The sequence below is a fragment of the Pocillopora damicornis genome, chromosome 3 (assembly GCF_964200805.1).
Source record: "Pocillopora damicornis chromosome 3, jaPocDami1.2, whole genome shotgun sequence".
Lineage (NCBI taxonomy): Eukaryota > Metazoa > Cnidaria > Anthozoa > Scleractinia > Pocilloporidae > Pocillopora > Pocillopora damicornis.
Window position 1 is genome coordinate 8,304,992 of NC_142672.1, and position 15,001 is coordinate 8,319,992.

The 15,001-nt window shown below is 37.5% G+C and overlaps 3 protein-coding genes across 3 annotated transcripts in view; 1 reads left to right on the forward strand and 2 right to left on the reverse strand.

The window, feature by feature from the left end:
• The first annotated feature begins 222 nt into the window (after positions 1-222).
• Positions 223-15,001, forward strand: part of LOC113685416 (15-hydroxyprostaglandin dehydrogenase [NAD(+)]) — a 22,416-nt gene continuing 7,637 nt past the window's right edge. Inside the window, exons 1-6 of the mRNA XM_089200345.1 lie at positions 223-467; positions 1,450-1,573; positions 1,747-1,853; positions 2,427-2,508; positions 2,888-2,967; positions 3,867-3,997. Coding sequence (XP_089056471.1) covers positions 375-467; positions 1,450-1,573; positions 1,747-1,853; positions 2,427-2,508; positions 2,888-2,967; positions 3,867-3,997 — 617 coding nt within the window. The 5' untranslated portion in view covers positions 223-374. The remainder of the gene's footprint in view (positions 468-1,449; positions 1,574-1,746; positions 1,854-2,426; positions 2,509-2,887; positions 2,968-3,866; positions 3,998-15,001) is intronic.
• Positions 7,707-10,250, reverse strand: LOC149048092 (uncharacterized). Its single transcript, XM_089200339.1, has one exon. The coding sequence runs from the start codon at positions 10,164-10,166 to the stop codon at positions 8,058-8,060; it is 2,109 nt and encodes a 702-aa protein (XP_089056465.1). The 5' UTR covers positions 10,167-10,250; the 3' UTR covers positions 7,707-8,057.
• The window catches only part of LOC149048093 (uncharacterized), a 3,919-nt gene continuing 648 nt past the window's right edge, over positions 11,731-15,001 (reverse strand). Inside the window, exons 2-5 of the mRNA XM_089200340.1 lie at positions 13,919-14,770; positions 13,393-13,475; positions 12,835-13,054; positions 11,731-12,227 (exon numbers count right to left, since the gene is read on the reverse strand). Coding sequence (XP_089056466.1) covers positions 12,115-12,227; positions 12,835-13,054; positions 13,393-13,475; positions 13,919-14,753 — 1,251 coding nt within the window. The 5' untranslated portion in view covers positions 14,754-14,770 and the 3' untranslated portion in view covers positions 11,731-12,114. The remainder of the gene's footprint in view (positions 12,228-12,834; positions 13,055-13,392; positions 13,476-13,918; positions 14,771-15,001) is intronic.

The window sequence follows — 15,001 nt, forward strand, 5'->3', positions numbered from 1 at the left end:
ACAATACATGGTTCACGTTTCCAAACATCGTTTTATCATCATTTTCTTCTTTTCCGAATCGGAAATCGCTACAAGTTGGCTTCCCAACAAGAATTTTGCTGCCATGACCGTTTAAGTTTTTTGAAAAAAGTACCTTTCTCGCGAGCGCGGCCCCCTGATCACACGAGTAACGTTGTGCACATAGGATGGACAGTGCAGTAGAGGACTTCAGGCTCCCCTCCCTGAAGTACTCTTTCTTGACTATCTGTTCGTGACTTGCTCGGCTGGGCCCTAAGTTAGAGCCCAGTCTACTGTGAGGTGGGAGAGAGAAAAACAAATATGGCAGTTCAAAAGAGCAACAGTTGTAACTACTAAGGCGAAACAATTTTAAAACAATGAAGATTTCGGGCCGTGTTGCTTTTGTTACTGGTGGAGCTTCCGGGATAGGACGAGGAATTTGCGAGACTTTGCTGCAATTCGATGCCAAGGTTAGTCCTTCCTGCATATTGTTTCTAAATGCTTCCCGCTTTGGTGACCTTTGAGGCCATATAGGTTGATTAATTGTAATATAAATTCGATTATTCGGCGAGAGGATAGTTATGTTTAAGTTTGTTGTTGTTGTTTTTTTTACATAAATCTCACCCGAAGTTTACGGAGAAATTCCTCGATAAGATTTTGCATAGTCTTTCCCGCTTTAGGCTATCTCCATTCATCCCTAAGCACTAGCTCAGCCATCAAGATTAAATAGACTTGACAAGTTTTATTCATACCAAATGCACTAATTTCACCCCTATTAGACTTCCAATATTTTAGAAATACTAAGATAGTCCACTCTGATGCATTGAACCTTCATATTCCTCCAAATCTCCAGTCTATGTATCTTTCTATCCACTCTTCTGCCTGCCTCCATCCAACCATAAAATCACTCTTCATTCGTACATTGACTGGTTGTTATTCATCTATAATATTCCTTCTGTCCTTCCTTCCTTCCTGTCGTCTTTTCTTCATTCCTGGATTCATTCATTTATTCATTTACTCTTTCTTTCTTTCTATTTAATTTAACAATTAGATTCCACGTTGCTGTGCATCTGTTCAAGGACAAAAAAGTGGCACGTCAGGGGCAGCCAAGTGAGTCACTGATGTTCTTACTACATATTGATATCTTCTGTGATCTATTACTGAACTGATCCACGGCAACTTGGAATCTATTTGTAATACATAATAAAGATTAAGGAAAAAATTTCAAGTGGTGACACCATCTATGCATCTGTCCTTCAGTAGATCATAAGTAAGAACCAATCAAACTGCCTGTGTAATTCAGCTTATAATAATTTTAATCATAATATTTTTTCATTCATTTGTTTTTTCTCTCACTCATTTATCTATCATTCCTTTAACTGATAAGTGGGGTAATAAAGTTTCATGAGAGAATTAAACAAAATTCATTGATTTTGTTGAACACCATGTCAGGTTGCTGTAATTGACATAAATGACGAAAGAGGGAAAGAGGTGGAGAAAACATTGGGAGAGAAGTATGGAACTGGATCAATAACTTTCATCAGATGTGATGTTTCTGTTGAGAGCAATTTGAAAGGTTGATATTTTTGTTTATGATAATGTGATATTCTCAAAATGTTTGCTACAGTACCCGTAGTTTTCAGTACTGCAGTTTAGAGGGTCCTCTCTGGTATTACATTTTGGCTTCACACCAATTGTAAAACAAAAATGTCTTGAATAGAGACAATTACATTATTGTTTTTGTTTTAGAGGCATTTTCAAGTGTTCTTTCTTTGTGGGGTTGCATTGACATTGTTTGCAACAATGCTGCTGTTCTGGATGAAGACAATTGGAACAAAACTCTCAATACTAACCTGGTAGGCTTTTGGAATTACTGAGATAAAAATCTTATCAATGTTTTACTTGTCTTTGGTTAACCCCTAACTCCCATGAGTGCCCAAGACAGAATTTCTCCCTACGATCCAATATCAAGCAGATATATATATATGCAAAATAAAGAAAAATCTTAATTAGGGGATTATTAGTTGATACAATACAGAAGTCTCAGAACCAACATTACAAGAACTGTATGGCATACAGTAAGGAGAAATGCTTTTGAGATCTTGAGAATAAAAGGGTTAATATGATTATCATAGAAAATTGAAACAATGAATGAATAAACATTAAAAAATTGATGAGTCTATAAACAAACAAAACATCTTATTTCTAGGAGTTGGATATCCCTGTTATTAGCCCCTCTCCCTCTGTCAGTCCAGTTGGACATTTATATAATTATTTCTGCATTTGGTAATGGACTAGAGCAACTCAATGCAGGCCCTTTTGACACACTGGTCTCAGTTTCTGAGCATACCAATTGAAAATTTTATCAGGGGATTTGAGAAATTCATTTTGATTGAATATCAAATTTTATGAAACATAATATATTTCAGGGAGGAGTCATCCATGGAACTCTTCTTGCTCTTGATAATATGAAAAGTGGTTCAGTTATTATAAACACATCATCCACTGCTGGTAGGTGATTGACACTTCAACTCCCTAGATCTCTTTTTAGGTGATTTTCTATATTGTCTGCGATAATGTTGGTTTGGAGAATTTGGTGTTGGATCAACTAAAAATTCCCTAATTGATATTTTGTCTTACTCTGTCACTCGTCTGCTTGATCTTGTTTCAATATTGTAAGGAGAAATTCTGTCTTGATCTGGCATGGGAGTTAAAAGTTGATTATTCAGAAGCTGCAACTGACCCCATACTGTTGTTGCTGCTATGATTATCATATTAATTGCCTTTTGAATAGGGTCACTTATACTATAGTTTAAAAGTTTACTGGAATTTGGTAGATTTTGTTGTCTTTAGTTAATTTTTATTTGTTTGTTTTTCCCCCATGTCTAAGGCTTGGTGCCATGGAAACTTGCTCCTATCTATTGTGCCAAAAAACATGGAGTCATAGCTTTCACTCGAAGTATTGAAAATGTGAGTAATGTGGGAGCCCAAATAAACAATACAGTTTGGAGATACAGGGTAGATCATTGCTCAATTTAGAAAGGGGGGCAGCCATTACAATTATAATGAGAGGAATTTTTGTCTGACTTCTTCAAATTTTATGAAATGTAATTTTTTTTAAAATGGATAAGCAAACCATTTAAATGTTTTTGCTACAGCGTTAAAGGAATGCAAATTTCTTTAAACAGATACAAATTTTTTTAAACAGATGAGCAAACTGCTTAAACATTTTACCAAAAGCGTTAAACAGATGCAAATTTTTTTAAACAGATAAGCAAACTGCTTAAACATTTTACCAAAAGCGTTAAACAGATGCAAATTTTTTTAAACAGATAAGCGAACTGCTTAAACATTTTAGCTAAAATTTTTTTAAACAGATGAGCAAACCATTTAAACACTTTCATGAACCATTTAAACAGATTTAAACGGATAGTGAAAGGTTTTGCAATTTAAACGGAAAAGCATTATCATCCATTTTCTCATGGACTGGGTCACATATTATCTGACAGCTTTGAAACATGGTGTTACACTTTGCTTGAGGTTTAATATTTTTCCTCTCAGGCTTTCAAATATTTATATTTTATTGGTACTTAACGTGTAAGTGACTGAATGAGAACAAAAATGTGATTGGGATATATTACCAAGAGTTGGTGAAAGAAATAGAAATGAAATTGCACAAACAAAAACTGCAATAAGTATATATTTCAGCGAATAAATAATCCTGATTGATACCAGCTTGTCTTGCAACAATTTCAAGTTAACATATTATCATTTTGTTTCAAGCTGTCATCTGTTTTGAGAAGCCATGATCCATTTGTGCTGTTCAACCCTCAAATATTTCTTTCTTTGTTGCTACTTTTGAACTGAAGGCAGCCATCAGAGATACAGGAATCCGTGTTAACTGTATATGTCCTGGAAGAACAGACACAGAAATGGACTTTCCTAGACACGGATTGACAAAGCAGGAAATTGAAGCTCAGGATAGCCTGCCCAAGAAACCGTAAGAAATTAACTTACATGGGATGGTGATCATGTGCTGTTTACATGGCCTTCTAGTGACCCACATCCACCTACATGTAATAAGTAAACACCTTCCCTGTCATTATGCAGTCCTACTGGCTGTGGTTTATTTCTTTTTACCTCATTTTGTAGTATATTCCCTTGACCTATGGCAGTCAGTCATACAGACAGACAGACAGTTAAGCAGACAAGTGCAGAGAGATAGTCACAGACGGTGGAATGGACAGAAATGCTGATAGACAGATACGGACTAAGAGTCTGACAGACACCAAAACAGATAGAGATACAGTTGGACAGTCAGAAAGATAAACAGATAGACACCCTTACCAAACCTGGTGATATGGGCCATATACGGTCCAAGTATGGAAATGGTATGGCATAAACTATGGCCCATATATGGGTAGTATATGGCTTTAGTATGGGCTATTGATTCCATATCAAAACCATATATGCCACTGTCTTCATTCAGTTTTGATTCTATTGTATTTAACTATGGGATTGCTACATATTTGGCACAGTTCCATAGATTTCCCATAGTATCTGGTATGGGAATGATATGGATCAGCCCCATACCAATACCATATGATCCCTGACCCTTTTGTATGGGAATGCTATGTTTTTGGCACAGTTCCATATAATTCCCATATCATCCACGCATACTAGCATCTGATATGGGAATGTAACATATGTTTTGTGAAGTCTCATACAATTCCCATATCATTCATTGATACTGCAGCATCTGATATGGGAATGCTACGAATTTCTAAAAGTTCCATACAATTCCCATATCATCTAGTAATGATCGAGTTCATGCTTTTCTGATTACAGTCCCATAGCAAAACCATATGATCAGTGCATCTCCCCAAAAACTATGGAGATTCTATGGCACAGATTTTTCCTTAAGGACGTTGTTGCAGTCCTAAATGTAATAACTGTCCTAAATGTAATAAAGTCCTAAATGTAATAACATTTGGTCCTAAGTGTAATAAAGTCCTAAATGTAATAACGTTTGGTCCTAAATGTAATAAGCCTCCAATGCAATCGTTTAACTGCGCTAGCGCACTGTTGTTATAGCAGACATCCACATTGAGATGTTAAAGTGACAGCTGTTGCACCGAAGAATCCTCTGACCAATCCTCATGGCATATTGCGGGCTCGCTGATGTTAATCAGCATCTTTTTATAAGCTAAAGACGTAGGTTGAGAAGCATTGTCTACAAAACCTTATACTGATGAGCTTTTGGCATCAAATTGACAGACGCAAAAACAATGAGAACGCTGACCAAGAGCTCTCTTTATATCATTGGCTCAAACTCTTAAGTGAAACAGATTTTGACGATAACTTGTGTGATCAGTGCTGAAGTTAACACCTTATGAACCGCGTTACAAGAAAAAGGTAGTCCACTGACCTATACGTCTGACAAATTCCGGGCTCGGAAGTGCATTTTTTGTACTGTCTTCCCTTGCCAGATTTGTATGAGTCTGCATGAAATATATTCCTATGCGTTATTGACCAAGCGTGAGGTCAGATGGCTGGATATTGGCCGAGTTTTTTTTTTTTTTTTTTTGCGTTTTTAGGGACTGAGACGAAGTCTTGGTCCAAAAAAAAGGAGAAAAAGAACGAGGCTAATATCCAGTCATCTTGACCGAACAAGCTTGGTCAATGCAAGAGAGTTTATATTCTCTTGGCTTAAACGTTAAGGGATTCATTGTATAGCAAAAGATTTCGCTTTGATAAGAATCAAGAATGACTTGTTTATTTCGATAGCTGAGAGTGAAAGCCAACCGTTTTTGTAGTACAATAAACCCAAGAAGGTCGTTTAATTTTTTCTATGTATATGTCGACATTGTCCAAAATTTACGAACTTTGTGAGTTTTCTTGCGCGGTATCAATTCGGGGAATCTTGAACGGGCAAGGGAATCATCTTGCCCGCTCAGGTATCCAATCAGAACACAGGATTCACTTCATCTTGCCCGTGGGCGCTGCTAGCTATTTGATAAATATATGTTATTTGCCGGCTGGGAGGTCCGTATGGTGAAAAACTGTGACCGAGGTCTTGAAAATACTGCCCGAGGCCGTAGGCCGAGGGCAGCATTTTCAAGACCGAGGTCACAGTTTTTCACCATACGGACCGACCCTTAGCCGGTAAATAACATATTTATTGTTTTTAAACTTGACGAAATTCTTTCCGAAAGAACCCGAATGATTTATGGACGTAAATACGGCAAGATCTTCCATAAACTGAACAATTTTTGAGTGGGTAAATGGTAGTTAAAATAGAGGTGATGCAAATTTACGAGAGATGCCTCAGCGAAACATTTTCATTTCCGTAAAGATAAAGGTGATTTAAAAGGCTTCCAAACAAACTTTGAAACATTATTTTTACAAGTATCTGTCACAATCTGACACCTGTCAATTAGAGAGCGCGAAAGAAAAAAAAAGCGTAGGAACATTTGAAAACCAACAGAACTAGTTTGGCAAGGACCGTCACGACAATGTTTTCTTCAAAATCAGTTAATGATCTAACGGAAAGTATTATTCACTCTCATCGACCATTCATTCATGTACGAGGATTTACCTCTGTTCATTAAGTAAACGGCGAGGAAAGTAATTGTGAGTAAATTCAATTTTTTTTATTTTGAAGTTGTGAGAGTTTGCTCGTTTGTTTGCTGTAATGGCGTGTGTAACTCTGATCTTTCCTTCACAAAAACTAAATTCGAACGGCACACTCCAACGAGACACAAGGGAATGTAATGCGGCCTTTTCTCAAAAACTTCCTTCAATTTCTGTTGTGCAATTTAAGGTACAAATGTCCAAATTGAATGGAATTGGAAAGACTCACCAGGAGCGTATATTTGTTGTAGAACTTAAATTAAAACTTCGCTCGCTCTTTCACTTTGAACAAATTGCTCGAGAAAATTCAGATATTAATGAATGAAAGTTCCATCGTTCAGTTTAACTGTAACCAAATACCTCACGTTTCAACTTTTTGGGTACTTTTTGTGAACGATTAAAATTAATTGCAGACGGTTTTTAGGCCGCTTGTCAACCAACGTAATGACACTATTGTTTATACAAATTCATTCTGAAACCAATATTTTTCTGTCAAGCAAAGTGATTTGATAGAGAGAAAAGAGAGGATTCATAAGTTATTTATCGGCTTGAGGTAGTGACCGACGTGTTTGCTTAAAAATACAGCCCAGCCAGAAAACGAGGTATATTTATGAAAAATGACAACGAAAGTTGGGATGTACTCGGCGACTCACGAAAGCGTTACCGTGGCCCGTGGGCAGAGATAAGAAAATACTGACCGGGTAAAGAACCAATCAGATTGCAAGATTCGTTACCGTGCCCTCTAAAAAAGCAATAAAGTGACTTACAGAGCTAGATATCTACTGACCAATCATATCTTATCCCATTTCACGATCACAGGTCTCGACATGTGGCTTTTTTCCACGCAAGCGTCAAATTGAACTCTTGAGCTACAGCATTCAACACATGATGGTCAGTTGATGGTCTAATGAACCATTTTTTTTTCCTTTAGCTCCTTAAGACAGGTTCATCAGTTCCCGAACCGAAATATCGGGAAAAAATATATACCGCAGTCAATCTCAAGTTTTTATTTCATTTTTTCAGTTGTCTTCATCTCTTCTCCCCTTCGTGAGGGGAGAAAATGAATAGATAAATAAATAAATGAAAAAAGAAAGCTCAACAGTTTCCACGTATAGTCATATGGTACATGAACTGTTACCGAGGTGGAGTGAAGCCATAAAGGGCTAGAAATGTAACATCCTAGGTTCAAAATTGAATAAATCAAGAAAGTCATTCTTATAAATGAACTCAAATGCTTCATTAAATCATTTGACACTGAATAACATTGATGTTCAAAATTTCAGTAACACTACTGATAATAATACTTTTGGATTAACATGTGATACAGCGAAGTCATTCAAACTGCTCTAAAATGGTGCATCACTACTAACGACTTTAACACGAACGATAACATCAACAATAGCATGCTAGTTTATCATCAATTGCAGTCAATTTCTCTTCCAAAAAATTCCAATGATTACGTACCAATCGAGTTCATCCACTTGAACTTCCAGCCAAGCATTAGCCCACTTTGGACTAGAAATGATTTTCTTCAGCTCGATCAATAGACCGCTTAAAGGACCATACTTTTTTAGAAGGCTTCGAGCGCTGATTAAACAAGACTTCAATCCACCAGAAACATGAAGCCTTGGTAGAAATCGTTTCAGACGTAGCACCGACGCCCTGAATCGTGTATTAACTTTACGTAATGTTTGGTATGTGTGGCATGCATTACCAGCAAACAGGATGGCCGATGACGCTAACACTATTTCTAGGATTCTTTCTAAAACTTCATTGGGAAGTTTTCCAATGTGACATTCGTCATCTCCTCTCGCCGCAAATAAGTCGATGTCTACATCTGAAACAAACTGAACCTCCATCAGCTTATCACCACCATTCGCTATACCATTGTCGACTTCATTCTGCAATTCATACTCTGTCTCGTTTGTTCGGCTTCCATGAGTAAGTCCCTTAGCTATATCTGTAGCAATGTCCGTGTCGTCACCAATGCCGACGGTACCGTCAAGTCCAGTTTTTGCGTCAGAGTCACCCATTTCAAAATCAACGACATCCTGCTCTATGTGCATTTCATTCGCATAATCCTCGGGAATTTCTCCTTCTCCTGGGTCATTTGCATCGTATTCTTTTTCACTAGCGTCGTTGTGATCCGCAACTTGTTCCAAGCTCACGTAGTGTTCGCCTTGGTTCTCAGCAAGATGTCCAAGGTACACGGTAGCTGCTGAAACACTTGCTGACGGACTGAACACATGCTGCCCACCAACTCCTAGAGAGGAAACTATTTGGATATCGATATTATACAAGTTTGCTGCTGCATACAGCGTAATCTGATCCCCATAGGTCCCATCTCGCGCCATATGAGTTATATAATCGTCCCAGCAAGTGAACTCATCATCTGTCAAATGCTCCAAAAGTGGGAAGCCATCGTTATCGTACGGATTACTTTTTAAGTACTCTACTATTTCTTTCCTCATGGTTTCAGGAGATCTCAAAATGCCTAGTCTCTTTGCCTGATGCGATTGGGCAGCAAATTGGCAATTGTCATCTCCAAGAGGATTGTAAACCAATTTAAAACCCTGATCTTCAATAGCCTTTGCATAATCGTTTCTTCTCATAGGTATGTAATACTTTTTGTAGTGGTCAATTTTTTTCTTTTTAGACAGCTTGGCGCATTTTTGTTTCTGTTTTTCTCGCTCTAGTGTTAGGCTTGTGATATCGTCTACGGTGACCCATTTCCTTTCTTCCTTTCCTGAAAGCGGTGAGGGGTATGAAACCTTATAGGTATGCAACTTGATCTTACGTTTCTCGATACGACCCTCCGTCACATGCCGTTTATTCGATGGTTTCCCTCTCAAACGTATATACACTTTTTCTCCGATGCTGTAAACCGAGGGCAGATTTAAGCGAAGTTGTGTTCGCTGCATCCGCTTCTCACATCTGCTCGTGGCTCTTTTTGCTTGCTTTCGTAATTTCAAAGTTTGCCGGGAACGCCGATTACGGTCATTGTTAGTTGGGCGAACCCTCCCAGCACTAGGAAGGATTTCGTCTTGTAATCTGCTCTCTCTAAAGGCGTTGCACTTTCGTGCAAAGTATATTTCGAATGGTGTTTTGTAAGCTATTACTTCCTTAGGGTCGTTATGTAGAATTCTTTGATAAAGAGGGAGCTGTTTCGCCCAGTTTACACCGTCTTGACCCATTTTTTGAAAGTCATATTCCATCATGGATCTTAGTGTCCTGTGGCAACGTTCCACCTTGCCTTGTGATTGGGGATGGCGCGGGCGACTGTAAATCAATTTTATATTCATGCGATCGCAAAGTAATTTCAAAGCTTTCTTGAACTCCCCTCCTTGGTCGCACTGTATTATTTCTGGCGATCCATGCTCCATATAAATAGATTCCAATTCACTTGCAATAACCTGGCTTGATTTGCTTTCCAAAGGACGAGGCCAAAGGAAACGGCTGAAAACATCAATCACTGTTAGAACGTATCTGTACAAATGTCCATTCATCTTCACGGATCCTCTTTTGCTCATATCCATCAAATCTATTTGGTGCCTAACATGAACATCTCTGGCTCTGATAGGTTTCAGCTTCGCCTTAAATCAATTAGTATACCGTTAAAAAACGGCTCACACGATTAGTTGTACTCACATCTCGGAGAAAGCAAGGGAACAAATTTTTGCGTGAGTCTTTGGGGACCGGGACATCATTTACAGCCTTCAACATAAACAACCATTTTTAATGTTCATTATAAATCACTCGTGTGACTGTTTCCGGCCTTATATAAAACGTATTCGAGCAACAAGTATGTGCTAAAAAGACCTGTTGCTTATTTCGAATTACAGTACTACCTCTTCCATAGGAACCTTTTTCCGTTCCTTTTAATTTTGGAGCTCAAAAATTTTGCGTCAGTGAGCTCGTTCATGACATGCACCAGATTTTTGTTAAGTGTCTGTTTTGTGATTGGCAATCTGAGCCGGTGATTTGTGATGATGTACTGGTCAGTAGCTTCTTTGCATTTACACCTGTTAAATGTAAGTTACTGAGTATATGATTCGATGGAGACACATGCAATACCTTATTCGTTTGTCGGATTTGTTGCAGGCATTTCAAGATCAGGAGAACATAATTGTCCCACTTTTGTTCTCTCGAGGAGAACAATTATTTTGTCCATATTCATATACTCAGGGAGATATTCGCGAATTTTAAAGTAACAACACTCTAGAGTGCTGTCACGAGATCCGAATTGGTAAACAAAATGTGCATGCTAACAAGGTCTATGCAGGCATGGAAAGACAAAAAATTTGTAGCCCAGCCTGCAAATTGTCCGACCTACAAGTCAGCGGACTCCCTTGTCCAAGTTTGTAATTTGTTTTATGACTTGTTGAGGTTTTGGTCAGCGTACTCATTGTTTTGTCAGCTGTCATTTGATGCCATTTTTTTTTTATCAGTATAACGGTTTGCGGCCAATGCTTCTTGACTTATGTCTAGCAAGTAAAAAGACGCTGATCGGTATCAGCGAGCCCTTAATGAGACATGTACACTGGTCAGCGGTTTTTGGTGCAACAGCTGTCACTTCAACATCTCAATGTGGATGTCCGCCGTAACTACAATGCACTGAAGAAGTTATACGATTGCATTGGAGGCTAATTACACTTAGGACCAAATGTTATTACATTTAGGACTTTATTACATTTAGGACCAAATGTTATTACATTTAGGACCAAATGTTATTACATTTAGGACCAAATGTTATTACATTTAGGACTTTATTACATTTAGGACAGTTATTACATTTAGGCCTTCAACAGACGTACCCAGTGGTGCCTGCATGCTTATGGAATGTGGGGAGGAAATATAATGCTCATGCAGTCCTGAGATCAAAATGTACCAGCAGTCAATCTCAAAATTATTACAATGCTCAAAATTATTTGTGTTTAAGGTTTTCTTCAAAACAGAGCTTACTCACTGATACCTGAAACCTCTTACTATTTTCAAAAGTAACTTATTTGTGGTTACCTTGAACTCCAACTATTCTAACAATTTTTCCTCAAAGTATTTGAGATATCAGGAGCCTTCAGAACATGGAAACAGGAACCACAGTTTTGCATTCTTTGCATATATTTAATACATTAAACAATCAAAAAATACTTAATATACTCTCCACACAAATTCTATACCCTGTCCTCAATGGATATTACATACTTAACAAACTGTCAACAAAACTAGCAACTACGAAGAAAAATGTTTGGGTTGTGTCTCTTGTAAAACATTGAAGAATTGCAAAATATAATTATTTAATTAATATAATAATTAAATACAACATAAGGCATGTCACACTGTAACAGTAGTTATTACTGCAGCAAAATTGCATTGTCCTGAACTGAAAATCACTTCAAAAACCCAATGGTCTAATTGTGTGGGAACCTAAATAAAGCAAGACAATGAAATCACATCAACTGTGTCCTTTTACTCAAATCACAGCCATTACTCTTGTCTGGTTCTTGGTGGCCGCCTTGCTTCTACACATTTCATGTTGATTTTTTGGACAATCTGGCTTGGTGTGGGGACATCTTTATTGAACTTGGAGCAAACCTTGCCTGAAGGAAGATTACAAAAATTACATCTGTTTAAAGTTTGCTTTGAATTAGGAATTGGCAGAGTGAAGCATGTTCTCAAACCTGTAACTTACTTATGCATTATCAGTAAATTAAGATGCCTGGGTCCACATTTGTATTGTGTTTTCATTTAAAAACTTGGATTTTTGATGCATTAAGAAAGAAAAGAAAGAGACTATAAAGCCAAAAGGTGAAAGGTAGGAGCCAAACTTGTGAAATATTGAGTGCTACAGCAAAAAAGGTTCCTAGTCTAGAGCCATTTCTTGAGCTCCCCATTCGACTGGGTTCACGTTAGGCAATGGCCTTACACTGATTGAAACAAATAATAAGAAATCTATACTTTCATCAAAAGTTTTAAAAAGTGAAGTTTTTATTGTGGATCTGTGAGTATAGCAGCTTTTGAAAAAACATTTACTTGTGTGAATGGGTCAAAATGTATTAACTCCACTAAAAATACTCTTCTGTCAGTTCAACATACAGATACCAGTTGTAAAAACCTTTTAAAAAGTAAAACTTTAATCCTAAATCAACTGCATGACTCTACCTTTTCATAAAAAGGCATACTGTATCTGCATTTAGTTAAACCTACCAATAAGAGCTTGGATGATAAGGGGGTTAAATGGCTGATGGCTACTTCCATTCTTGCTCTTTTTTTCATTCCCCATTGCAGAAGAGGCAGCAAGTATTTCTTTGTTAAAAAATATATCTATGGCAGCATTGATGTAGCCTGCCCAATGCTTAAATGCGGAGCAATATGCCCGCTGGTGGGAGTACCAGTATACCCCTGATCCCTCCATTACTTCAACCATCTGTAAATAAAAAACAACAGTTGTACAGTTAATTTGTAACACTGCAGTCCTAAGTGAAGCTCTAACAGGTACTTAGGCTAGTTTGGTTGGACTGAAGAGAAATACTTTCCCTTGGTCTGTATGCAACAATCTAGAGAAAACATATTTTTTAGTCCTCTCCAGCCACTCCTTTCAGTCCTTATTATATGAAGTTGTTATTCTTATCAACCAGTGGTCAAAGAAACAACTAAGAAAGCTTGACTGAGATGTGTGGTAGCAGTCAGATGTAAAGTGAGCAATCCAGATTGTGCAATTTAATTTATCTTGATGGCATGCAGAACAGACAAATAATGAATTACCTTATACTCGACAGCCAATGCAGCGTCCAGAATGCCAGCCACTGGTCTGTTTTTTACCACCTTCTCAACTGTCTTTGCCTTTACTGCAAGACAACATAAAAATTTAAGTTGTCAAACTTCTTGTTACGACACATTTTTTAACAATATTTAAATTGTGCTTACCTACTTCAAACACTTAAAACCATTGGAGGATATTAAATACATTAAGTCAAACTTGATTTAAACATTGAATTCAAGAAACTACCATCAGATATTTTCTTAATGTAACAGTAGGCTCAAATAAAAGCTGGTCTGCTAAGTAAAATTTTAGTGAACAGCCCTGGCATTTATTTGTGTTAACTTTGATTATGACATTTATTTGTAGTTCTGTGTGTATTTGAATCTGATCTTATGTGACTGATAGAACTTACAAAAGAAATGTGTGCAGTACAACAATATAATTATTGCTAAATTGCTCTGATGTTAACCAGAGACAAAATTAATGACTTTTAGATAGGAAGTCATTATATAATTTAAAAAGACTTACGTGCAATGTTAAGCCTCTTGTATAGTTTTTCTAGTCGCTTTCTCAAAGCTTCATTTTCCAGTTTCTGTTGCTTGCAACAGCTGGCACTGGAGCCAAAGTCTGTTGCATCACACTCCTCATCACTTTCATTTTCACTGCTGTCAGTCATAACCAAAGTACTCTGGAAATGCAAGCCCCTTCTTGGTTCAGAGGTGTTCTTTGATGAAGTATTTTTCCTTGCTGGAGTTTCATTTGTTTGGCGAGTTGTACATGGTGTTGGATGCATTGACTGAGTGTGTCTTCTAGGAGTTTCATCTGTGTGGTGAGCTGGTGTTGTTGGACGATTTGACCGGGCACATGTATTTATTCTTGCTGGAGTTTTAACTGCTTTTGGAGCTGGTGTTGTGGGGTCAGCTGATGGCTGATGGTTTGCTTGGTGATCCGCATGTGGTGATGGAGGCAAGGCTTGGTGGGATGGTGAAGTCAGATGTGTTGAAGGTCTGTTTGCTCGGTGAAGTGGTTCAGGTCTGAAGGAAGTGTTTAAAGGGGAAACAATTGTAAGTTCTGAGTTGGTGGAGGACCATCTCTTTGTTGCTTGGGCTTTCCTTGCCTCTAGTAGAAATTTTTGCCTTGTTTGTTCCTCATCTTTTTTCTGTTTCTTTTCTTCCTTTTCTTTTTCCTTTTGTTGCATCTCTCTACCACTCTGTGATTGAACTTTTGTCTTTTTCTTCTTTTTCTGTTGATCTGCAAAGTCCTTAGGATTCTTTCTCTTTTGTTGGACTTTTGGATCTTGAGTGGTTTTTGTTGTTTTCTCTTTGTTCTTTTTAGCCTTCTCTAGTTGCAGTCTTTCCCTCATGAGCTCATTCTTGTCAACTGTGAAGAGATTTTGGAAACAGTGATTTTTTATAAAACTAACATGTAATACATAATACTACTTTGCTCACTTTCATATGATTTTTACATGTTGATTGTTACAAAGACACACTTGAGTTTTGCTTGCTAGCACTGTATTTAATCTATTTATTTAATAACACTTGTACACGACAATTACTGTTCCTAAGATGACTGAAACCTGCGGCTCCTTTAATATTAAAAGAATGAAAT

Bases quoted from the DNA above. Each gene is read 5' to 3' on its own strand.
- LOC149048092 (XM_089200339.1), bottom strand. From the start codon at position 10,166: ATGGATATGAGCAAAAGAGGATCCGTGAAGATGAATGGACATTTGTAC.